Raw genomic sequence first — 25578 nt, forward strand, 5'->3', positions numbered from 1 at the left:
TGCACGCTACACTTGTGAATGAAAAAAAAAAGGCGAAAACGGAAGAGAAAGCTTGACGAAGCCTTGAGCTTTTTACTATTGTTATCAATGATTGTATATAGACATATCACAACATGCGTTTTACTGTTTATTTCCACTGACATTTCATATTTTTACACTTCACGGTGGCATGAGGAATCGATTCTCCGTTCGAATGTGCATCAGTGAACAAAGTAAAGGCTCTAGGCTTGACTTATAGTCTATAAAAGCAAAGGCGACTTTTATATATATTGGGAAAAATGAGAGAAAAAAAAATAAATAAAAGACGAAATATAAATCAGAAGAAAAAAATTTATTTCCGGCAACGAAACCTCTATTTCATGAATGGGATTTGACTGCAATATAATGTTCGACAGAGCGAATTCTCTCCGGATTGTCGAGGTTGAAAGAAGAGCCTACACAGCATCGATAATCTCTTAGAGATTTCCATTTCAATGTGACGGGTATCTCATTCACGAGGTTCAGCTAGTCAGAGAAAGGATATCAGGAAAGTCAACTCGACTATTGGATATTGAAAATATCATTAAAAATTTACTTCATGTCAAAAAAAAATATTTTCCTACCACAACAAATTCTAAAATTGGATTTACAACTATCTTCATTTAATAATAGTATTTTTTAAATTTACATACTCTTGGAAAGAGTTAGAACTGTGAGTAATTGAGCAGATTTTATAACGAAATTTCAAAAGTCGATCCCATTACAATAACTTCCTGATGAAAAGTTAATAAAACTGCCATTTTATTATAAATATTTCAGGATACATCAATTAATTAATTATATAATGTAAATAATTTTTTTAATTGGAAAATAAACAATTTATTACTATAAAAAGTAATCTGTTATAATTTAGATAATCTTTATTTAAAAATACAAAAATTTAATCATATTAAACTCAATGTTGACTTGGTGACCATAAATCAAATATTAAATTTATAAAATTGTGATATAAATAAGTATTAAATATAAGAAAAATAACTCATACAGTTTTAAAGATAAATTTTACATTTTTATCCTGTAGATGAATATCTCATTTCTGCTAGCATCAATGAATCTAAATGATTATTTATGTGTAACACTTGGAATGGCAAGAGAAAATTAAATTTTGGTCAAAGCACTGGAATAATTGTGATAAATTATCACCCTCTTATGCTAATATCTTATCAGAAAATTGGACCATTATTCAGTTCAGAACAAAATACTATTTTATAAAAAGAGAGATTCTTTTCTCTTATTTTAATAAAAAGTCATCTGCTTTTTGCTAGTGCTTCTTACTTTTTATTTTTAACTCACAAAAAGAAATTAACAGATAATTATCGTTTTTAAGTATTATTCCATGATTATCTGTGAAGTGAAAAAGTTAATATACTGTCTAATAATACTCAAGAACCAAGACAGTCTCATGTTTTCCCACCAATTATTAAATAAAACATTTTTTTTTCATCAGTTGTCTTTATAGAAGTGCTTTTTATTACTTGTTTAAATTCATTTGTCATTTTTCTAGTGTTACTTCCATTTCATTAATGAAAAAGACTATTTTTATAGGAGTAAATTATGTAGATTTGAAATTCAAAATAGGGTAATTTTTATAAATTATTTGGTAATAAATTTGCTAGTTAAAAATTGGATTGTTTTTTTTATTGAAACTGAATAGCTTTTTATGGATACTTTTTTTATCAAGATCTCTCTTGAACTTGTGCCATATAATCATTCTAATTGCCAAGTTTGGCGACATTAGGAAAACTCCAATGTCAATAACTTGAGTGAAAATTTATTCCACAGTACTCGAGTAAGTACACGAAAAGAGTGAGATGAGCTCACGAAAAAGGGAGCAAGAGTAGATCTGATGAAAGTTCAATTGGATTCTTCAGTGTTGAGCTTGGATAATAATTACTCTGCTCTCAACTTAATTCTGAATGCAACTATATCTGCATTTTATGCTGGCAGATAATGTAATTTCAGCCTTCAATTCCTAAAACAATTGGAAATTTCATCGTTAAGCCTAAGAACTCGATTATCGATATGGTTAATTATTCCGTTTAAGTTGAATATATTCTAAAAATTTGGAAAATTCAATTAATTGTTGGCAGTGGTAGTGATGTTGGCTTTGTCATTTTGATGTCCTGGCATCAATCAAAGCTTCACTACAACCTTCGACAGATGGGATTTATCATGATCTATTGGTTTAATCTGACCCCATGTTATTCTAATCTTTCTTTTTCATATTCAGCAAAAAAAATTCCATTGATAACGTTGATCATTTTTTTATTTTTCAAATTTTTGCTCAACATTCAAAAAATTTATGACCTGGTGATAGGGAACTAGATGAATTGACGAATGCTCCATGTGCACTTGAATGATCATAAGGTGAACATGGCTTCATCAAGTTGGATACACCCAGATATTTAGTTTCATTGAGGTCAGCTTGACAAATATTTACTCTCTACTTCAACGATGCTCACAGGAGCTTTCAGGGTGTTGAAAACATGTGAAAATAAAAGTGGACAACATGGACATGCTTGAGAAAAATTCGTATTTACTTAGAGTATTCCAAGTATTGACTAAAGTTTTATAATGCCTGTTTCGAACCAGTATTGCACAGTAATTCTAAAAGAAGAATCTGCTATTTCAACTTGATGTAATATTTTTGAACAACTTTGTAGATAGTTTTGAAGGTTTACTCGTAAAAAAGTGTGTTGTTTTTTGTCCCATTAAATCTCTTAGGAACAAAAACGTTTCTTGGTTGAAACTAGGAAACTAGAATAATTCAAAATTTGCATTCTTACCAAGTACGAGTATACAAACGTTTAAAAAATAAATAGTTTATGAAAACTAGGACTATTAACCCAATTTTAAGTGATACTTTTATTCTACTATTTTATTTGAAAACTTTTTAACTAACTATTTTACTGTAATTTAATAAATTAAATTAAATAAGTTCCTAATAAGCTAAAAAAGTTGACTAAAATTGAATTATAAAAATTTCATAAAATAAATACTCAATAAAAGTAATTGTCCAACACTTTTTTTTGTATTATCAGTATTATTATTTTATTGTTTTACTTTGATTGGTGAGAATATTTTTTTTCTTTTTCAAATTATCTAAAATAAAAAAACTCTGATAAAAAAATTCAGCTTTCATATAAATCTACGAACAAACGACTTCAAAAGAAGAGGATTGAACAAAAAAAACTTTAAAGATTATCTGCATAAAGCGTGGAAAAAGTAGAGAAATAAAAATGAAAAGTTGGACTAAATCAAGTTCGTTGAGTCGCGCAATAAATCCTGTGACTTTGTCTGCAGTTTTCTCGATAACTAAACAAGAGGTGAGAAGTGAGGGAAGACATAGAACTTTAGTGTAAAGGCATGAATAGAAGTTTATTGTCTATGATCATGAGCTTTAGTATAAAACAATGTGCTATGCCGACTTTTCCAAGAACAATGCAAACATTTGGTTCAGCTGTATTCATGAATGTCTGTAAAACCATCACACGTGAGAACTTAATGAAGCCAGTAGTCATTCAGTCGTTACTGAAGCAAGTTAAATCAACTGTGTCACATTGATAATTGCGGATTATATTTATAGGCTCTTCAACACCGTCATTTATTCGATACATAAAAATAACCAATACACCATCCATTGTGATGCAGATAGAAAATCAATGGAGAACAGACTAGTAGAAACATCTGCTTCCAGTCCACCAAAGGACGCAATTAAGATAAATAAATACTCGTTTTGAATTTTTTTTTATCACAGGATTAAAACTTTTGAATAAGAAAGTAGTGAAAAGAAGAATATTTCCAGTTTTCATTTTACTTCACAGCAGAAAGAATTGAAGTTCAAACTGTTTGCTAACTAGTTGGAAGACTTTCAATACTTTATCAACTTTTTAACTGGTTTTTGAAGAATTAATTTGAAATAAAAATAACGATTTATATTTTATTATCACTAAATTATTTTTCTTTAATATTCTATAATAATATTGGTAATAAAAAATGTTCCAGGACAACTTGAAAACAATTACAGATTCACTTATTCAATGAAATAAGCATATCCTCATTGAAATTTATATTACATTATTTAATATTATTATTAATATTTAATTATTTATCATGGATTTAGTTGATTCATGTGAAAATTTGTAGATGAAGATATCCATAAAAATAATTTATCCATAAATATTTACTATATTTAAATTGAAATACGTTGGAATAAATGAATAAGTGATAGCTATCAATTAATTTTAAATTTCCAACAAAATATTTTGTAATTATTAAAATTTATTTTATTAACAGTCACATAATGTATTGCATAGGATGAATAAATGATACTGCATGTTCACTGGCATGGATTAATGAAATCAATCGATACTGAAAAATTATGCACGACATTTATAAATGATAAAATACTTCACTGACAATTTACTTATTTTCTATCAATTGTAATTGATAGTCTAGATCACTAGATGAGGTTAAAATATTTTTGAAAAAAAAGATAATTTTTCGAACTGATTAGTAAAGTGGCCTAATTATTTATTTCTTTCTTTATTTGTTAAAGATCGATTAGATTAGATAGAACCTGCTTTGATAATATTGATACTAGTTTGAAAGAATGTATTCACCACAAGATTACTATTATTTTCAATTTATAACTGTATATGATATGACTATTATATAAATACAACTAAAACATTCATCAGTATGATTAATGATTTCTTAAGAAAAAAAATGGTTATTTTATGTGTTTTTTTAAAAAAATTTGCAGACTAATGGCATCTTGGAGTGCTTTGTTATGATTAATTATTAAGAATCATCAGGAAATATTTAATTTACTGTTATTAAAAAGAATAAATGAAGCTAATGATTAATATAACTCAAAAAAGTTTCAAGTTGTACCACAATGAATAGTGAAAGTGAATTCTAAATAACAATTGTATTCCTAATAATTAAATCTCTGCTGATTATAAGCTTCTATTAATGTAAATAAAATAGCTGAAAGTTGATTATAAACACAATAAAATTAAATGAATCAAAAACTTTCGCATTAAATTATGCTATTTGAAGATAAAAATTAGTGGATCTCTTTCTATTATGATGAGCAATAACTATTCATCATTGAAAAGAACTCTTCTATTTTTTGCTGACAGTCATCAAAAAAAGTGTAATGTTTTTGACCATTAAAAATAATCACCTCACAGGTGTTTAAATAAAATAAATACAAACTAAAATATTTAATAAATACCTATAGAAGCAGGAAATGATGAAACTACTAATTATTAATTACCGCTACTCTATTGAATATTTGAGTTATTTGAAGTGTAGCTGAATGCATTAAATTCATGCTCGACTCGTTGGATCCAAGTTCAAACCAAAGGAGAGAAGCGGTAATGAGAGAGGAAGATAAAAAATGACGAATGGAGATGGGCAAGACCAGACATGGTAACAGTGAAGAGCAAAATAGGGCCGGAAGTGTTAGTGTATGTACGAGGGAGAGAGAGAGAGATGTTAAAACCTGTTGGTCCAATAAAGTTGAGGGTAGTCAGATAGGTAAATTTACACGCGCTTTTATTCAGAGGCAGAAATATAACCTAACGGGAGTGGCAGGACAAAAGGATACAATGGATATATGGGATAGGTGGTGGAAGGAAAAGAGGGATGGAGTTTGAAGGGTGGGAAAACTCGAGAATCGATTTTCAGGAAGGAAGAAAACCTTGAGTTTCACGTACCTTATAGAGAAATAAAACTAGGGTCAAGTAAAAAACCTCATCAACCTTCAGGCAGTGTCTCAGAGTTATTTTGAAAGTTCTAGATACTTGTAATGAGTAAAACATGAAAAAGAAAATAGAAAACGAACAAACATTTGAATTTTTTTGTGTGCTCTTTTTACCATTACTCTGTTAAGAGACAGATAAATTGGTTGAAACTTTTAAAAGTAAAGAACGATTAAGATTAAATGTGATCTCGTGTAAAGGGATTCAAGGGGTTCTCCTGGATTAATTGATCAATTAGCAGTTGATAATAGTTGACATGAAAATCGATAATGAGCTAAAAAAGATCGCTAAACACTATAAATGTTGATAAATAAGTATAAATAGAGTAGAAAGTATTATTAAGAGAGTATTATCACGAAGAAGTTTAAGTTCGAATAGTGGACGAAAGTTGGAATGTAGAGTAAAATAGAAGATAATTAGATTAACAAATGTCTGTGGGATACGAAAGTAAACGAAAGTTTATCATCAGATAAAAATTAGATTAGATATTGCAATAATTATGATTATTATTGCAATGAGAAATTTAATCATTTCCTTATTAACAAGCTTCTTTATATTAGTTGAAACCATTTTTTTGGCATCAAAAAATAATTGAAAGAGGTATTAAAGTTGTTGATGGAGTTGGAGATCCATATACTTCAGTTGAATGTACCATATACTTCAGCAAAATTATTGATAGAAATTAATGGAATGTTATCAGAGTCATTGTTAGCCACACTGAAACTCCATCACTCTCTGTCATCATAATAGACCTTATAGGTAAATCTGTTTCACAGAATGAACTACTATATATGCAAGTTATAATCTGATATGTACCTCTTTGACCATCAACATGCTTGAAAAAAAATGAAATATAAGAATTAAGCAGAAAAAATGGTCTATCAAGAATTGTATTTATTACCTTGATGGTAAAGAACTAATTCAATAAATATATTTGTGGCAAAAATGTTGATGTTCTTGATGATACTAGTAGGTGCATAGCAAAAATAATGTTGGTTTCAAAATGTGAAATAGTTATTGTTGAAGAATGTTAAAATCAAGACCAAATTACAAATAATTTAGACCAACTTCTTGAAAACTTTATAAAAAGTATCTCTATTTCATGATTCAAGCTCGTTTAGAGTAAAAATATCGCTCACCAAGTGTCCACGACATATCACATTACTCTGAATTAACATTTCTCCTCAACAAAAAAGCCTTTTTTTGGCAATAAAATTTATAGCTTGGAAAATAAAAACTGTATGCTCAAAGTTGACAGAATATTTGAAATTAATTGCTCATGAAAGTATTATCCTGCTCGAAATATTTTTAGTTTGTATTTGAAGGCAAGTCTTATCTCTCAAGGTATTCCATTTAGAATATTGCAAGTAATGTCAAGCAGAGCATAAAGAGGAATATGTAAATTTCGGAGCAGTAAGCACAATATAGAGTAATCGGACGTGGAGACGATTGAATGTGGTTAGAGATATAGCAGAATAAGTGGAAAACTTGAAAAGCAAGATAAGAAGACAAATGTGAAGACCTGTTGGCAGTCAAGACGCCGCATAGCAGCCGCAATGATCTGCAGTGTGGCTGCACCTGAGCTCTGGGATTCACTATTGGATCCTTTTCGCTTCGCTTCTTCAAATTTCCGTTTCACGCTTGATTACTTGTTGTAACGACGATGAGGAATCTCTTGATAATACGCTATCACAAGCACTCTGTATGTGGTATGATCGATAATTTCACTTCATGTCATGATAAAAGAGATACAACTATTGATATATTCCGTGTCGTTTTATTATTCTCATTTACACTCGTTATATCTAAACTCACTGACGTTCCACTGCATACTGATGGCAGCTGGCTGTCTCTTTACTGACTGTCCCTACTTCTTCATAATCATCGGATAGAAAAACTAGGGAGCCATTGAACCACGCGGCCGAGCGAAACGATATTTCTCCTTGCCACGTTCTAATTACGACCTCCCGTTAATAAGAAGACCGACAAATATAAATTACCTATTTTATTTTCATCCTGAGGATTAATAAACCTTGGAAAAATAATTAGTATTGTTCCGAAAATATTGAGTTGCTATTAAAGAGGTGTCAGAAGTTATGTTCTCCATACTCTCTTCTCTTTCCCAGCTACAGAACTTTAGTGATGGGAAAGTTTGTTAAATATTCTCAACTTCAGATTATCATTGAATAAAAATTTTATTAAATTAAGATTTTATTGAGGTGATATGAGGTTCATTTGAATTTCAGTATTTCTATCTCGTATGAAAAGTTTTTCAAAGTTCCAAATCATGTGGAATGAATAAATGTCTGAATATTTCTGCATTAAATTTTTTTAATGTTTTATCACTATTAAAAAATATTCTTTCCTTCAGTTTATGTATAGATATTTTTTAGTTTATATTTTAATTAAAAATCATTCAAGTCTAGTGAAATATTTGTAAAGAAATGATAACGAATTAAAAACTTTTTGGAAATTAACGATGTTATTTCAAATCTTTGTAATCCATCTAATTAGATAATTAGCACGTCTGCAAACTCTATTTTCAACTCAAATAACTATTAAATTACCCCAGAATCTTATTTAAAATTTTTATTACTGCGGAAATGTGAATTTTCTTTCACTTAAATTTATTATTTAACAAACAGTTATCAATTATTGATTGCATCAATGGATACTATTTATCATTTTATAAATTGAATTGAATACAACTCAGCTAAAAATAACGCATTATTTTTTAAATAGCCTGCAATGTACTTGGAAAAATGTTGTTATCATTGAACTGAATTTAACAATTGTTATTGTTATCAAACAAAAAAGAAGCTATCTTTCTAAAAAAAAAAATTATTCAGTTATCGAGAAAATAAAATACATTTTTATGTCAAAGCAAAAAAAAGTAATTTTTTCTAATGACACTACCGTCTACAATTACAGTTATATCGACCATCGTTTCAAGCTGAATGATGTTTAATGATGGGAAAAAAATGTTCGCATATTGAGCAATTAATATAAATAAAAATTTGTTCAAATTTGATAAAGACCAAACTGCTGTAAATAAAAGTCTAAAATAAAAAATTATGATGTAACAGCTATAAAGTACTACTTGTATTTCTGTAATCGATGCTCAATAAAATTTATGTCCCTTTCCCCATATTTTCTTGTACGATGACGTAATCTGGCTGAAAGCTGTATGACTCGGCATCTAGCGTAGCTCGATAACGGCCTTGCAAGCCCGCACATTAGAGTCAGTTGATCGTAAACCACCAGCAGCAAACGATAGGCAACACTACACTACTTGGATGTCAGTGTGTTTCTGGATAATCGGCTTGCCGGTTTGGTGATGGTGCAATGCTGGCAATTTTTTTCTCGTTTTTATTCAACGTTCAAAAAACATTTGCGTACTCAAGTATGCCGGTAATGTTACTTTAACTTCATGATTGCATGCACCACCTAGTACATCCATACATTTTAGCCTCAATGATGGAGTGAATAAAATAGTATGTGTATGCATGATGTTAATGTTGCTGCGGCACATCGACCGAGCCAACTCTTTAGCACGCCAGTTGTCACAAGTATTTCCGTGCTCGTCGAAAATTAACTGCGGCATAGTCAACTCTTCATAAAAGTTCAGACTCTCGAGTAAGCGTCATTAGAACACCCCCCTTTGCATTGTCAACAATTCCAAGCCTTCAACATCTGGCTGACAATCAGCAGTTGGAGATTAAACTGCTTCTTCAACCAATCTGAGGTTATAATCCACTATCTAATATCCTCCTAGGAATAACTAGTGAGGGTCCACGATTGGGGAGCAGCTTTCTGGTACAATGATTCAACAAATCCTGTTACAAAAATTGCAATCGTGCTGAGAATAAGTGTCGAATGACGTAATCCTTAGGATCGGTTGCCTTTATTATATTGGTGATAGGGAAAAAGAAATGGCTGAACCGCACCCACCCGGAAGTAAAAATTGATCCTCCCCTATTTGGGAAAACCATACTACACGCAACATTTTGAGCCTAACTTCACCAAAGTGATATTTTGAATAAGAGTCATCTGCAAGTTAGGATTAAAAACATTTTAGAAAAGTGTAAGATGAATGACAAAATTGAATACATCCTGGAGAGTTGGTTAGAATTAAAAGGTGTTGATGATGATTGCAAAAGATCTCACCTTATCAATAGGCATTGAAGGGCACGCACGGCACAGGTTCCAGAATGAACCAATCATGAGGCCGCGGTGTGTGGGGCAGTGGAACAGTAGTGACACGGCCGAAGGGCCGACGGACACCGAGACGTAGACACGTCAGGCCTTAGGCCGCACTCTTTGGCAGCCGTTTTACTTGTGCTTTCCACTTTATTTCTCTCCACCTCACTATCTCACTCGTCTTTTTCCTCGTGGCGGCGACACTTCCTGATTCTTCAGACTCCGCTGTACCTCCCCCTCAGCTTCAGACAATCACGTTTGCATTCAGGTATCTTATGTCGTCTCAATGAATGCACTTCATACTGGTCGCCTACCTGATTTCTCTTGTTCCACACGTCAAGGACAATCCGTACGATCACCGATATCACTCACGACAATGACGCTTTTCTCATCCGGCTTCCCGGCTTTAACACAAACCTTCTTTTATAACCAATATATCACAATTAGTCTCTTTTGTCGACTTATTTTTATCTCGTTATCTTGTTATAAATTTATCTCATTAATCGTTTACAATTTAGTCGCTCTAATTAGCAAATAATTATGACTTAGATTGGATTAAAACGAGAGTCAGATAGAGACAGTTTTGTGGGAGCCACTGTCGTCGTGCCGTATGTGCTCTCGTCGTAGTGCTACGGACGGTCGTCGCGACGTGTCGCCGGCAAGGCGATAGCTCAGGGTGGTAAGAGGGATGGACAGACATGACTTGCGTTTGCGCATTAATATCGGTCGATAGTCCGCAATGTACTTGCCGATGCTCGCCCCGACGTCGTTCCCTTTCTCTTGTACACTTCCCTGTCTCACTTCCACCCCCTGTTTGTGAGGTTACACTTCTTTTACTTCCGTCTTTCCTTTTCGAGCCCCCGGGCCTTACCAGTAGATGTTTAATAGTAAATTTCCTTAGCTTTCGAATCTACAGACTGGTCCATCACCAATACACCCAATCATTTAAATATCAAACTTTGACGAGAAAGAGAGCAAATAATGTGATAAAGTTTATTCTTTTAATTAATTTTTTTTATCCTATTGATTTATTTTTATTGCTTCTTTCCCTAGACGTGTGAATTTCACGGGGAAATGGCATGTCAGTGTGTATTCATTGCGAAGCTTTTCTGTTTTTCTTCATTTCCTTGTAAGCCGTTGGGTACATATTTGAATGTGACGTCGAGTGAAAAGCGAACAGAAGGGATGAAAGAGAGATAAAAGAACACACAGTCAAGGGTGGATAGATAGAGGCTAGAAACAAAATGGGCACTAGGGCCAAGGGGTGAAAAAAGGAAAGAAAATTACCCAACTTTCGACTTTTTCGGCTAACGGCGCCGTGACGTCGCGACTGTGCAGATGATAACCTTTCCATAGGTTGCGCCAAATTGCTATTTATCACGGTGCAACCGGGTGGGATTGGCTTCGGGATAAATTGAGCGTTAAACAATTATGAGGCCTACAAGCTTCATCTCCAAATTCTTTATGACCCATAGATTTGGATTAATGAGATGACTTCATGCTGACATAACATCTAGAGGCTTCAATGTTGAAGAATTGTAAAAAAGAGTGTTATTTTTAAATGTAAAGAATAAATTGTTTTCATTTGGAATTTTTTTCTTTTTTATGTATCGCAAAAGAATGAAAGATATAACATTCCATGAAATAATTGAAAAAAAGATCATTAAAAATATTTCTTTTGAATCTTCCTCGATAGATTTGACGGTTTATTCTTTCATTTGGAATTCGTTGATTGGGAAAAAACAAATTTCATTATAATAATTCTAAAAGTAAATATTATCTCTTAATAAGCATTTTAAAAAATTCCGTTATTTTTATCTTTTACAGAACACCAGATAAAAAGGAACCAAAATGTTCATTTTATGATATTAAAATTTTTTGAAAGCTTATAGCATAAATACGTATTCTATGAACTCGATTACATCTAATACTGACAAGACTGTTTGATAATAATAGCTCATCGTAAAAAGGTTTAAAGTGAATGACATATTAATTCTTTTATAAAATCAACGTCAATATTCCATCCTGACAAAGTAATTCTATTAGACGTGGAGAAAAAAAGATTAACTTTAAGACTAATGAGTAAATATAAAATTAATTCTAGTGTAGACATGGATGATGAATAATTTATATATTTACGAATAATTCAAATCTAGAGTTTCTTTTTTTGTTTTTTAGCAAGAAACTGAATTCATAAAGATGTAGAAGGCTTTAAAAGAGTACCAACAGACCTCTCATCGACGGTTACTCGTTACAGAGATGATAAAATATTCTGAGAGTCCTCCATGTGGAAAAAATGGACGGCTGGTGTCGTAACGCCTCAGGGAATGTAACAAGGAGAAGGGGTAATATGGAAAATTGCTCGAAGGGTGTCGCGCCAGATTTCCATCACAGGAATGTAAAGATAAATTGAAAAGACTTTCCATTTTTTTGGGGTTTGAATTTGACTAAAAATTCCTTTTTTGTTTGTCTCTTCGCTATTTTTAAATGCTGTTGTTCTTGAAAAATGGGTGAACAGATGTCATGATATTTGAATTAGACATAGCAAATTTTATTCCAGTTGACATAACTCATCGATAAATTTCACGCTGATCTGCACTTTTACAAGTTCGACTTTACATGACAGCCATTCAAGTAATACCGTGACGAGAAATTAATTCTGTATACGAAAATAACCAAAAACAAAACTCTGAAAAACATTTATAATTGTAGGAACAATACTGTACCCCTTATATGAAGTATCTCATTACATAGATGTAGAGATTATCTAGATAATTGATTAATAATATCTAAAATAATTGTTTTGGAAAGATACTTTTCACAGCAACTTTAAATATTGTTTTATTTATTTTAATTCGATGACGTTGATATTCTAATTTCATAATCAGAGATGAATTTATGAGCGTATGACGTCATGAGTTACTTTTCAATGATGTAGATGGCTATTATAACTATCCAGTATTGTTCCAACAGTGATGCTTCTGTGACAAAACTTTAGACACTTTCTACAACTATAAATATTTTTCAGAGTATAAATATAAAAGCTCTTTCATGCATGGATGTAATGATAAATTAATTAATTTTATAAGGTTCCCATGAAATACTACAAAAATCTATACATGCGCCTGCGAACTACCCAATTAAAATAATCATCAACTATACTCGGTGAACCGCGTGTGTTAACTATGAATTAGGGGGGAGCGAACATCTCGATAAGCGATGGAATGATAACCATGTAACATGAGACAAAGATAGATAATTGAATGTCGGTATATAATGTAATGAAAAGTGCTCGTTAAATTTGCATTCTTTTCTAAAAAGTGTGTCAGGAAGATAATCATATCTAAATGATTCTAAAAATAATATTGAATTTAAGGTGAATTATGATTGATGTACACATTTGTATCAATCAGAATATACCTCATCATGTTATATAACATGAATAATTTTAATTCAACCATTTTGAAAAGATTTTTCTTTTATAAAATATACAACGTAAAAGTGTTCTTTTAAGTACAGATAATGAGAGAAAGGGATGAGGATAATTGTGACGTAAGCGTGGATGAAGCGAGATAACAAAATTAACCAATATTATACAAAGCAGCGAATTCAGGTAGAACACGAAGATTTGTCAAACAATTGAGATAGTTGAATAGTACTATTCACGATGAATTTAATTATTGATACACCAATATAATAGATTAAACAGATGATTGTGATGAGACGCACGAACATACTGTTTGATTGTGCATCACGCTTCCTCCTAGATATATAAGCAATGTATTTCCGCTTGTGTCTCTACTTCTGTCTCTTGCAGAATTCAATTGAATTTAACCTGGCGTTAGATTAATAACAGTGTTTGTACAATTATTCACAGTATTTATCTATTTATGTTACAATTTAATTGTTATGTAACTAATGGATATAATTTATTGAAAAATTGTTGAAAATTTTAAATAAAAAAGTATTTAAATGATAAAATGTACAGTTTAATATTAGAATCTTTTCATCTGCTACATTTCTTTAGAAACTTTTCATTTTTACATTTATCAAAGATTTTAATCTTAATTAAGTATTCTATTGAGAACATTTTCGGAATACTGCAGTGATATTCAAGACTAATGGTTGCAGGTAGAGATATCTCAGTTCAAGGGATAGAATTGAACTACAAAAAAAAAACTTGGCAATGTCGTTGCCCTGTTCGATGTTTTACGATGTGTTCTACGTTTTCAACGTGGCTTGCATTAATGAGAACTTAATGAAAATCACAAGTTGGAGATCAGCCAGTTGATCGATGATAACAGGAGTTTCAAAAATTGCGGATTTTTTTTTTATAAATTATTCATCATTAACGACAGTTGGTAAAATAGGTATGTTAATTTTTTTTTGATTATCTACAATCGGAAAACCAGGAAATAATTATGTTTGCGGTCGGTAATTGTTTTTTACCAACGGAGTTGTTTTCGTGTAATCACACGAAAGCCCTCAAATACAAAAAAGGATAAAGGAAAGTAAAGAAGCGAAAAATAAAAAAACAGTGATGGCATTTTTTCAAGGAAAGTAGGTTGATTGAATTTGTCAATACCTAACCTCCTTCTATTCCCTCTCATTCGTTAACAGACACTCAGGTTAAAGAGTGATAAGAGTGACTCAAGCATACCATGAGTAGGAATAGTTCTTATTTTTGCCAAATAAGCAGCCTTTTTCGCCACACCTTCAAACCAAAATCAATACTTGGGTGATATGATGTGACAGGAAGACAAATTAAATAAAATGTTACTTTAACTGACATATATTGTGTAGTACAGTAATAGAAATAAATTTGAATAATTGACAGGAGCAGCAGAAAGAAAGAAAGAAAGAAAAATAAATTAATTTTTGACAGTATGTGCGCTAAAATTACTATTATTATACATCAACATCTAAGTGCAAAATCTATAATGATTTATTATTAAGGATCATGGGTTTGGTGTAAAAGTGCAGGAATTTCTAAATTAATAAATTATATAGATATATTTCTCAACACAAACACCTTTTCTATGTTGATTATGAAAAATAATCTATTATTACATCGTACAATTTTGTATAATTTTCCAATTGTAAAAGTTACATTGCAAACAAAAGATGTCATTATTTTTCCAATTTTTTTCTTTTTTGATTTACTTTTGCCAATCTAATTAATGTTCTAATTAGAATCAAGAGTTTTGACCTATGAGAGAAATTTGTTAAAAAGTCTAGGACAAAGGTAATTAACCATATCCTAGCATAGCTTTTTGTATTCGATCGATCGTCTCCTACGTGTGTATGTTATCAGACATGCACACAGAGGAGGTTAACAAACCCTTTTGTCTATCGCGTCTGATTTTCGCGTGGTGTAGTTGCTTACGCACAATTTATACACAAATCGATAATTTTTATCAGTAATATTTTTCACTTTCATTCCAATTTCTCGTCTGTGCAAAAATGTTTTTTTTTTCCATATTAGGTTCATTATCCACGTGTATCCCATATAATGTTTTATTCAAATTATTATGGCTGTTAACATCAACGCATCCTCTGTCTTATCTTACATTTTGAGATTTCACTCACCAAATACTGTCTGCAATTTTTTTTATTTTTAACGGAGGCACGTTGTTTTTTCTTTTTGGAAGTAGTGGCACCTAGGCTACCCCCATTTCCCGGTTTTTCCTTCGTCATCGACGTGGAAATTGGTCCTTTGTTCGCTGGCATCTTCTTTTTCCTTCTTAATTCAGTATATATCTTATGAATGTTTTAATTAAATTTTTATCAAAACAAATAGAAAGATTTTATTTGAGCACAAAGTAGAACACGAATGGATCACGTCTTACGAAGAGTAAACACAAGAACACAGGACCAGTTAATGTGAAGAATAATGATAAGCGTTTTAGAAACTAGAAACACGAGATAGAAACTTTTCATCCACCCTTACATGCGCGGAAAAAGCACTTGGCTAGTTCATGGAGGGAGTGCGCAGAGGGCAAACTCACCTGTCGCTTGAAGTATTCTATTTATGGCTTTCTCACCAATCATCGGTCATTCTTGTGCGCCGTTCACAGGGTCGAATTATTTTTTATGAAACCCCAAGGTCTTATTATTCTACTTTATAGTTTTTATGATAATCTCATATAGAAATATTTATAAATATCAACGTGACATGGAGAAGTTTTTATATTTTATAAAACGGCAGAGTGACTTCATGTTCATTTTTCTTATAAATATCTCAATATTATTTATAATCTTATTCTAGATGACAAATGTGTTTGTTTATCGGTGAAATATCAATCGAACTGTTATAGTGACAATTTTTTTCGCATAAATTATCTTTGAATATGAATATAAAAAAAATCTTAGCAGCATCTGATGTTTTGAAGTAATTACCCAACTAATTACTACAATACAACCTCACTTGTATGAAGGGTGATTTGAATAACCAACTAAATTAGAAATTTCTTAAATAAAAAAATTTTTTTTTAATTTATTTTAATATGGATTTATGTTAAATTAAAAAAAAAAAATGAGTGACGAAATTAAAAATTCAGCGAAATAAAGTGAGTTCAGAAAATAAAATTAAATGTTCAGATTTGAAAAATTATGAGGAAAAGAGCAGTCTATAATGTCGATTGTAATCATCAAATACGTCGAACGAAATAAAAAAAAATAACAACACGTGATGTTTTCGAACGTCACGTTGACATTGGAAAGCCTTAACAGTAGCATCACGAAGCCGGAAAGAAACTCTCGGTCATCAAATCGAAAAAAATACTTTCCTCACGTTTCATAATAATATGTTGGCTTATAGATGAAATCTCTATCACACTGTCATTAAAAAATGTTCTTCAAAATGAAAGTTATGATCGAAAAGGTGTTTGCTAAGTTGTGCAGACAATTTTTGTATTCATGTTTAAGAGAAAGTGACCTGAGTCTAAATTTTCAGAATCACATACACTCTTGACCATGGCTGTCGAGAGATCTCGTCGATACAAAGCTAATGGTTTGCTAAAAATTAGTGTAAGGCTTTTAAAACATGAAATATTTAAAGGATTTTTTCTAGAGCTATGGATACATTTCGTAGCATAATCAAAGCAAAAATTATGAGCAAGATTGTATTTCATTATTTTGTAGCAAAATCTTAAATATATACAAGTATTATTGCTAGTCGTCATGATTATATAAAATCAAAAGCTCTTAGTTGAGGGCTGAATCTGAGAATCCTAGTGATCGGTTTCAATGTTTCAAATGAGTAGGTATTTGAGATGATTATTGCGGAATTTTATGTTCCGTTTATTGAATTCAAACGGAATGAAGATTAATTTATTGATTTATACACAAAAAAATGGCGTGACACTTGATAATAATAAAATAATGGAAGGATTCTTCAAAAATCACTTGTACATTTAGAATTAATCATAATTATAATAATAAGTGTGTAATCCTATGTGTAAGAATCATTTCATTTTTTTTTTGACAAACACACTGTGGAACACCTGAGAATAATTTTCCATTTTTTTAAATATATTTATGTTGGCTGAACAGTCTGAAGACTTGATAGTTTATTTCAACGACTGAAATTGTAAAAAACAGTGATGGCTATATTTATATACAGCTTACATAATATAAGGACACGATTATCTATGTCTACTGGAGTATGATGTAAAATTTTTTGTCATATTGTGCAAAGTACATTCTTTCTTTTATGGTTAAATAATTTGAACTTTACAGCTTAATTTTCACATCAGATTATTAAATAAATCTTTTTTCTTTTGTACAAATCATACAAAATGTTTTTTTTTATTTGCGTAATATAGAATTCTCCAGTTCTACTTTTCTTATTATGCCCATTCAATCTCTTAAATTTTCAATTGTTTATGATGTAAGAGATATTGATTTCAATAGTATGCCTAATTATATTCAAATGAAGAAACAAAAAAATGAAAAAAATACTCAGTGATGATGATAGTCTATTCGTTGTAATACTAATATGAGCATTATGTTATGTTTATAGAATCCTGCTTTATAATCTATTAATGATATAATGATAAAATAATTCTTAAACGATAAAACGATGAGTGAATAAAACTTCTAACATATAAAAAAATCTGTACAATATTTCATAGATACTATTAATCCTACGCATAATTAGCAGCCAATTATAGATTTTGAAAATATATAAATTTCATTAGAGCATACATTATTGATACAATTGATCGTTTTTCAAGTCAAAATTATTTGACTGGCAAGAACAAAAAACTGCCATAAATTACAAGTAAAACAAAGTTAATTTAAAATAATGCATCAAGCTATTATGCTCTCGAATTAAAATGGATGGCTCACAAACACACAGTTAATCTCTCTATATGAGGCCAGTAATTTCTCTATACTAATTAATAAACAAAAATTTGTCGAGTAGAATAAAAAATCACAGAATATCATTGTTTATCATCCAAACGATTTTTGTCAAGTCATCTCATTATTCTTCAAATCTGCAGAAATTTTCCTGATTTTTATAATTTTATACATTTTATATCCTAATTAAATATATATTTATATTTATATATATATATATATATATATTTGTATATATATATATACTTCTATTCAATGCGGCGAATAACAATCAGACATAGTTTTTTTTAAGTTAATTACATACTTTGAAAATTTGTCGATTTTTCCTTTTTACATTTTTGTTAAAACAAAAAATGGCTCATATTTTTTTTATACAAAACAAAATCATATTTATAATCTGTCAGATCTACTAAAATAAAAAATCTATTCATATATATTGATAGACTTTTTTTCTTAAAAGAAATAATGTTTGAATAGATAAAACGCATCAATAATTTTTGAGCCATCTTATCTCTCTCTCTCTCTCACTTTGTAACATTCTGTTTCTTACAGTGATATCCTAAGTTTTCAACAAGTTAAAGCTAAAAAGTCATTAACAAACAGTGAGTCCATTTTCCATTCGCATGAGTGCGATATTTCACGTTTTCGTACTGCATGTGTGTATTATTTATAAAATATAAACTTTAACAAAGTATTAATTGCAAATCACTAAAATAACGGACCGAAAGATGTTATGGCTTAAATTTGACCAGAGGTATGCTTTTCGATTGTAAACACTTATCACACACCCATTCCGCGTAAACTTCTTGCGTTAATAATTGGAAGGCTGCTTCTGATAATCCCGAACATCCTCTAAAATATTTTTTTTTCATTATTGTTTCAGTTTTTTTTTTTTGTATTATATATCAAGTTCACACATTATTTTATTTACCTGTGAAACCAGAAATTACAACCTGATTCACATAAAATGCCCTGGTCATTGTCGTGAACTTCTTTGTGACAAATTCCACATGGATATATTGGTGGTGCGTTTGGATTTTGAGAGTTGAAAACCATAGGTTGATCAGGAGGATAAATCTGAAGCAATCAATGCAATTATTCATTAAAATCACTTGGAATATTTATTTTCTTAATTTTTATAATTATTACATGTTTTTTTATTCCATTTATTTAAAGATATTAGTATATTATCGTTTAGTAATAAACTGTATAAAAAAATACTAAAATATAACTAAATTATTGTAATAAAATTAAGTAATGATAAATGTATATTACTTATAAGTTAACGAATAAATTTATTAATTACCTTTCCCGTCGAAACAGGCATAGGTTTAGCACACAATCCCGGAGGTCCTTGGAATCCATGTGAGGGAATATTGCCACCCATATTCATAGGATGTCCCATCGGTGGTCCTCCTGACATATTATTTGACATTGAACCCACGGGACCTCCCATATGCCCCATCTGATTTGGATGAGGCATATTCATATTTGACATATTATTCATTTGTGGTCCAGCCATGTTCATATTATTCATAGTGTTAGGACCAGACATATTCATATTATTAGGTACCATAGAACTCATTGTGGTCATGGGACCATTCATAGGTCTTCCTAAATTACTGAGGTTGTTGGCCATATGATTTGGGTGAGGTTGAGAACCATTATGATTTAGTGGGCTATTAACATTATTCATAGGTGGACCACTCAGTGGACTATTAGGCGGCATATGACTATTCATATTGTTAATATTCATTGGTCCATTAGGCATATGATTATGATTATTACCACCGATACTATTCATCGGAGATCCTAATGGTCCACCCATAGGACTGCCCATACTATGTCCCATATTATTCATTGGACTTCCCATTGGTCCACTGTTCATACTATTCATAGGACTACCCATTGGTGGACCACTCATTTGAGTGTTACCCATGTGACTCATATTCATATGATTGTTCATAGTGTTCATTGGTCCAGGTGGCATATTAGATCCCATATTATTCATTGGACTCATTCCTCCAATTGGCGCGTGATTCATTGGAGACATTCCTCCCATATGATTTATGTGATTTCCCATCGGTGAATTTCCCATTGGACTCATGTTTCCCATATTATGAGGCATCATAGGACTCATACCACCCATTGATGTTAATGGACTCATACCTCTCATTGGTGGACCTCCCATATGATGCGGATGATGTGGATGACCTCCATGCATGTGTGGAGGTCCACCATGCATCATTGTATTTTGTGTACTTTGAGGTGGCGTATCATCAAAAGGATTACTCGCTACTATCGTATCACCATAGCCTGATAAAGGGGGTGGCAATAAATCCTGAAATAAATTTGAATTATTATTTATTGTCAATTGATTTATGCTATATTTTGAAATGAAAAATAGAATTACCTGCACTGTTGGAGGTGGCTGAGGTGCTGGGGGAGCTACATTAGCATTAGTTCTCCTTTTCTTTTTTGGATTTGCACCAGCTGGAGGTGGTGGTGGAGGATGAGGATGAGCATTAGAATCAGGATGCGGACCATTTGGTCCCATGCCTACTCCCATCCCCATACCACCGAGTGGCATCCTTGCAAAGGGTGGCATGCCTGCAATATTATGGCTCATCTCCTTTCTTCTTATCCTTTATTTTATCATGCCTGGAGATGAATACTAAAGCCGGTTCAGGTGTATTAGGATTTTTGTTAAACTGCAATCAATATAATAATCAACAAATTAGTTGAAAAATAATAATATACAGAGAAAATATTTATTTTTAACAAATTGTTGAGTTATTATTGTTTATGGAGTGTTTTGGAGTAAATGAAGATTCCAATTTTCAATCAACGCTTTCATTGGTTTATCTATTGGAGTACATATATTTATAGAGCTCGTCTAGCATGAGAAGAATAAATTTTTAATAAAAATGTAATGAAATATTTTAACGAAATAATTTCGTGCGTCGTATCACAATGAAATGGCGACTGCATATAAACCTGCAAGCGAATAGCTGTGTATCTGTCTGAAAAAGAAAGCAAAGCAAGCTTCACGATGCCAGTTCTTCAGAACCAACCTAACCTACGTATTTTTATAGCTCAATCACATCACTTATATTTATGCTTTTATTCATTATTGGCTTTACATCTGTAATAGAAAAATAAATATATATATCTTCAATTTAACTTACCAAAACATTATCAAACAAAAAACGTCTTTATGCACATTGTTTTATCGTTTTTTTTGTTAAGATCAACACAAGATAATTGTGTCGTGCACTTAAGCCAATGTTCTTTTGGAGTGCCGCACTTCTAAAAGATCTTTGCCTATCAATTAGTTACATTACTGTCAATTTTGTCATGTGAAACACAAAGGTTTCTACTTATTTCCACTTAAAATCACACTAAAACACTAAAAATATCGAAAAATATTTTTTGTACGAGTCCTTTAGGTTTCAATGGCCATTGTCGACACTGATTATGCGTGTGTGTGTTTTGTGTACACTTGGCGTATCGAGTATACAAATGTTACGTCATTCGACACTTAGATGTCGCTAGTATCACTTTCCATGTAGCAGTTACAATAATTCTTCGAAGAATGACTATAAATAACTATTTATTTATTCAAACAATTAAAATAATTCAATAATTAGAATTCGAATAAATATAAAGTCTTTTTGTCTACAGCTGAATCGTTACAGACAAAGGCTGGAGATTAATTATCGGTAAGCTGGCTTGCTAACGGGTACCAGGCTTCACCACTAGGTGCGCTGCTATCTGGACGAACAGTGGTGCCATATCGTGACGTAAGACAAAATGGCGGCAATGGCGGCAATTTATGCTCGGCGTATGATACTACCGTATTTCTTGATATCTGTTAGTCAAACCTTCGTCCGGATTTTAATCCAGGATTGGATTTCTATACTAATCCATCTTTTTTGATGCTACCAAGCGAATATGAGGCAAACTACTGAGAAAAAGTCAACATCACCAAAAAACATTCATTATGGACAGTGATTGTGCGATTTCAATTGATGTAAGAGAGACACTTTCCTTTCTCACTCTAATAATTATGTACACTTTCAGATGCCGCTAGTAATCACATTCTTATGGTGGTATTGGAGTTTTGAATTTAAATCGTGGACTGATATAAGTTGGCACTAACTTATCGTTGAAAAAAATAATGATGGCAGTTTTATTAGAGAAAGTGTGCAGTACAAAAAAAATGGTTTAAAAGTGAATTTAATTTTTTTTTCAGTGAATTGAAGCATTTTAATAGAAAGTATTCATTTTTTATGAACTCTATAGTCTTCAGTTGGTAAGTACGATAATTTTTTATAACAAAAAAGATATTTATGATCTGTTGTTATTATTATGAATCGTTGGAAAGAATGATCTTTCCAAAAGAGAAATATATTACCGTGCAAATATTCAGAAAAGTTATAAATCATCTTGATAGATGATATACCTTTTGGTGTGATGTCAACTATTTATTGCTATATCTAAAATTTAGACTCCAATTGTTTTTTTAACAAAATGCAAGTATTTCCAATCTATTTCCATTCGAAACAACTTGAATTATTCTAAAAACAAAATATACAGCCCCTCAAACAATGATAATCATATTAAATTAATTTATGTAAATTGTCATATAATTAAAAATTAAATAAACATTCAGAAAATTAAAATAACCAATCGTTTGCACATGACTCATCACAACAATCATAACACGTCAAATTTATATTCAAATTTAACTGCATATAGTAAACGAATAAATCTGCTGTTCATAATTTATTCTTAATTGGAATTTAATTCACTTCGCTCATCGAATAATTAATTAATATATTGAATTTCTCTTCAATAAGATTCAATTAATGATTTATTTGATTAAAACCTTTAATTTCTTCGATATTATAAATGTCATGAATATGATACAAAAGAAGTACTTAAAAAAATTACATTGCTGTCATTGTCAAATTAATACCTATGTTCTAACTTTCAACATTTTAAAAACACTGTCATTGAGTTCTTTAAAAGCGTTTGATAGAAATCAATACCTTTTAGTCAGTTCATTTAATCGAACAAACTTAATTAAAATATTGAAATTCGGAGCATGGATTTCTGGTAGAGAAGTAATCAATTTGATGTCACAGAGAAAAGCTTAAAATGATGTTTGCATGAGTACTCAATTTCAAAATGATTGTAACATAATTTTTTGCGCTAAAATATATCATTGTTGCAATTTTCCAGAGAACTTTATCATAAGATCTGTCATTGAAACTTTTCAAGGTTTTTTTGTTATTAATTAAAGCTCATAGAGTTTTTTTTTCTACTGTAATATAACTTTTGATGGAAACTTATCTTTCATTTTCAAACTTGTTATAAGTTATTTGAAAATTAATGAATTATCTTCGTGCATATCGTCATTAAGGACTGATTAAAAAAACATTGCTCTGATAATTAATCACCAGTATTCATTAAGTATCATTTATTTTGATAGATTTATATTAGAGGTTTATTCATTTTGTTATTACATGTTGGTTAATAATAATTATCAATATTTATATTAAAGCACAAATTAATGTTTCATATATTTTATTTATGAAGTCATTATGGTATTCATAATTGCATCCACTAGATACTATTCCTCCATGCAATCAACTTTTCCAATAAAGAAATAAATTTCTTTTACAATAAATATTTTATTGAGGATATAATTCAATGTTTGTTTGATAATGTGACTGTTTTTTATTTTTTATAAGATCATATAAAGATTTAAAATGTTCAGATGTAACACATAAAACTCAAAGTTAGTTCAAATGCATACACTTATTGGTAGTTATCGAAAAAAAAAGTAATACAGTGTCATAAGATGTTGTGCAGTTCAACGTTGACTGCTTTACTTTTTTTTTTTCTCTTCTTATGAAACTATTTGCTACACTCTTTTCAAGTTACTTATATGTATCCATGTAGAACAGCATAGAAACTTATACCAACTATGGCAAACTGCGAAAAATTGCCAAGTTTTTGTAAGTCTAAGTAGTTTACCGCCGTTTATTTAAGCACAAATTCTTATTGAAAGTTCTTTGGCACGAAATTTTGCTGTTTTTATCGTTTATTGTATGCATAAAGCCTTTTTTCTTTAAAAATAATTTCTTCTTATGTGTTATACAGATATGTACTTCATAAAAAAAAATTTTCCTAACAACAACAACAACAACAAGAAATAATAACCAACACTTTTATATTTATTACAAAAAATATTTCTTAGTTAATATAAGCTTAGAAAATGGTTGTGTTCAATTTTTTGTTTTTTCATAAAACAATTGTTGAGTAAATTAAACATAGTTTGTTAATTTATTAACATTAATATACATTTACAATTTATAAAGTTTCTTGAGATCACATATATCATGAAAATTAATTACACATAATTTTGAATAAAATATATGTCACTGAAACTTGATAAAAATGGTCGCATTAAATGCATCAAAATTAATGGATTGTTGTAATAAATTGTTACTGGCAAAGTCTGAATAAATTTACAGAGATTGAAATGTATTTTAATCAATCAATATAAAAGAAATGGGTATGAATGTATTTTATACAAACTAAGTATTACTTGAAGTTCAATGTTTTCAATTAATTTTTTGTTGGATATTTTTTTTTTTTCAAACTTTTAACTTTTATTTAAGTGAACATTGATTCTAGTGATATCAATCAGTATCGAAATTCCTTTGACCTTTGCCAAAAGTTTGGTATTTTCGTTAGCACTTGATTTGGCTGTAATCTATCTGCCATACTAATCAAGATATTACTCTCCTCAGAACGTTACGTTTCATATCATTGAAAGCATTCCTGATTTCTAATACCTGCAAAAAGTGAAAACTAATACGTTAAATTGATTACTCAAATACTGTTCGTACTTCGTAATTCATAAGACAAAAAACTGTTTGCTTCATTTCATTATTCTGTTATTTTAATTATTCACCACACAAAAAACCACAGAGAAATGTTTTCACGTATTTTTGCAGAGTATGACATTTATATTTAATTTATGCAGTTGTACCAATTAAATATGAAAAAAACTGTCCATTTGACTTTCAGTTTATCTCTGTAATGTCAAAAATTTTGTAAAGTAGACACAAATTAATGTCATTCTAGAGTAAATAAATTTTTTATTCTTCAAATGGAAGTTTTATTGACA

The 25578-nt window shown here is 30.5% G+C and overlaps 3 protein-coding genes across 20 annotated transcripts in view; 1 reads left to right on the top strand and 2 right to left on the bottom strand.

Moving 5' to 3' along the window:
• LOC118063921 (cell surface glycoprotein 1) overlaps positions 1-15973 on the bottom strand; it is a 48140-nt gene extending 32167 nt beyond the window's left edge. For 5 of the 18 annotated variants that reach the window (XM_035078173.1, XM_035078171.1, XM_035078175.1 and 2 more), the window contains exon 1: positions 15600-15973. In XM_035078173.1, coding sequence (XP_034934064.1) covers positions 15600-15740 — 141 coding nt within the window. In that variant the 5' untranslated portion in view covers positions 15741-15973. Of the gene's footprint in view, positions 1-7332; positions 7651-9977; positions 10663-15599 lie in introns of those variants that run through there. The other 13 variants (XM_035078181.1, XM_035078177.1, XM_035078180.1 and 10 more) reach the window with 5 other exon arrangements.
• Positions 15974-18779: 2806 nt separating this feature from the next.
• Positions 18780-21853, bottom strand: pygo (pygopus). Its single transcript, XM_035078106.1, has 5 exons — positions 21563-21853; positions 20788-21085; positions 19681-20715; positions 19306-19451; positions 18780-19226 (listed from the first exon to the last, which is right to left on the bottom strand). The coding sequence occupies exons 2-5, from the start codon at positions 21001-21003 to the stop codon at positions 19106-19108; spliced, it is 1518 nt and encodes a 505-aa protein (XP_034933997.1). The 5' UTR covers positions 21004-21085; positions 21563-21853; the 3' UTR covers positions 18780-19105.
• A 710-nt stretch (positions 21854-22563) lies between these two features.
• Positions 22564-25578, top strand: part of LOC118063904 (lachesin-like) — a 56305-nt gene continuing 53290 nt past the window's right edge. Inside the window, exon 1 of the mRNA XM_035078150.1 lies at positions 22564-22689. The gene's annotated coding sequence lies outside the window, so the exon portion shown is untranslated. The remainder of the gene's footprint in view (positions 22690-25578) is intronic.

The sequence above is a fragment of the Chelonus insularis genome, unplaced genomic scaffold, assembly GCF_013357705.1.
Source record: "Chelonus insularis isolate UGA/USDA-ARS -01 unplaced genomic scaffold, ASM1335770v1 contig_150_pilon, whole genome shotgun sequence".
Taxonomy (NCBI): Eukaryota; Metazoa; Arthropoda; class Insecta; order Hymenoptera; family Braconidae; genus Chelonus; species Chelonus insularis.

Excerpts from the sequence above, each read along its gene's own strand:
- pygo (XM_035078106.1), bottom strand. The coding sequence starts at position 21,003 with ATGAGCCATAATATTGCAGGCATGCCACCCTTTGCAAGGATGCCACTC. Across the intron at positions 20,716-20,787 it reads AGCCACCTCCAACAGTGCAG|GATTTATTGCCACCCCCTTT; the intron begins GTAATTCTATTT and ends AATTTATTTCAG. Across the intron at positions 19,227-19,305 it reads TGTAATTTCTGGTTTCACAG|AGGATGTTCGGGATTATCAG; the intron begins GTAAATAAAATA and ends AAAATATTTTAG.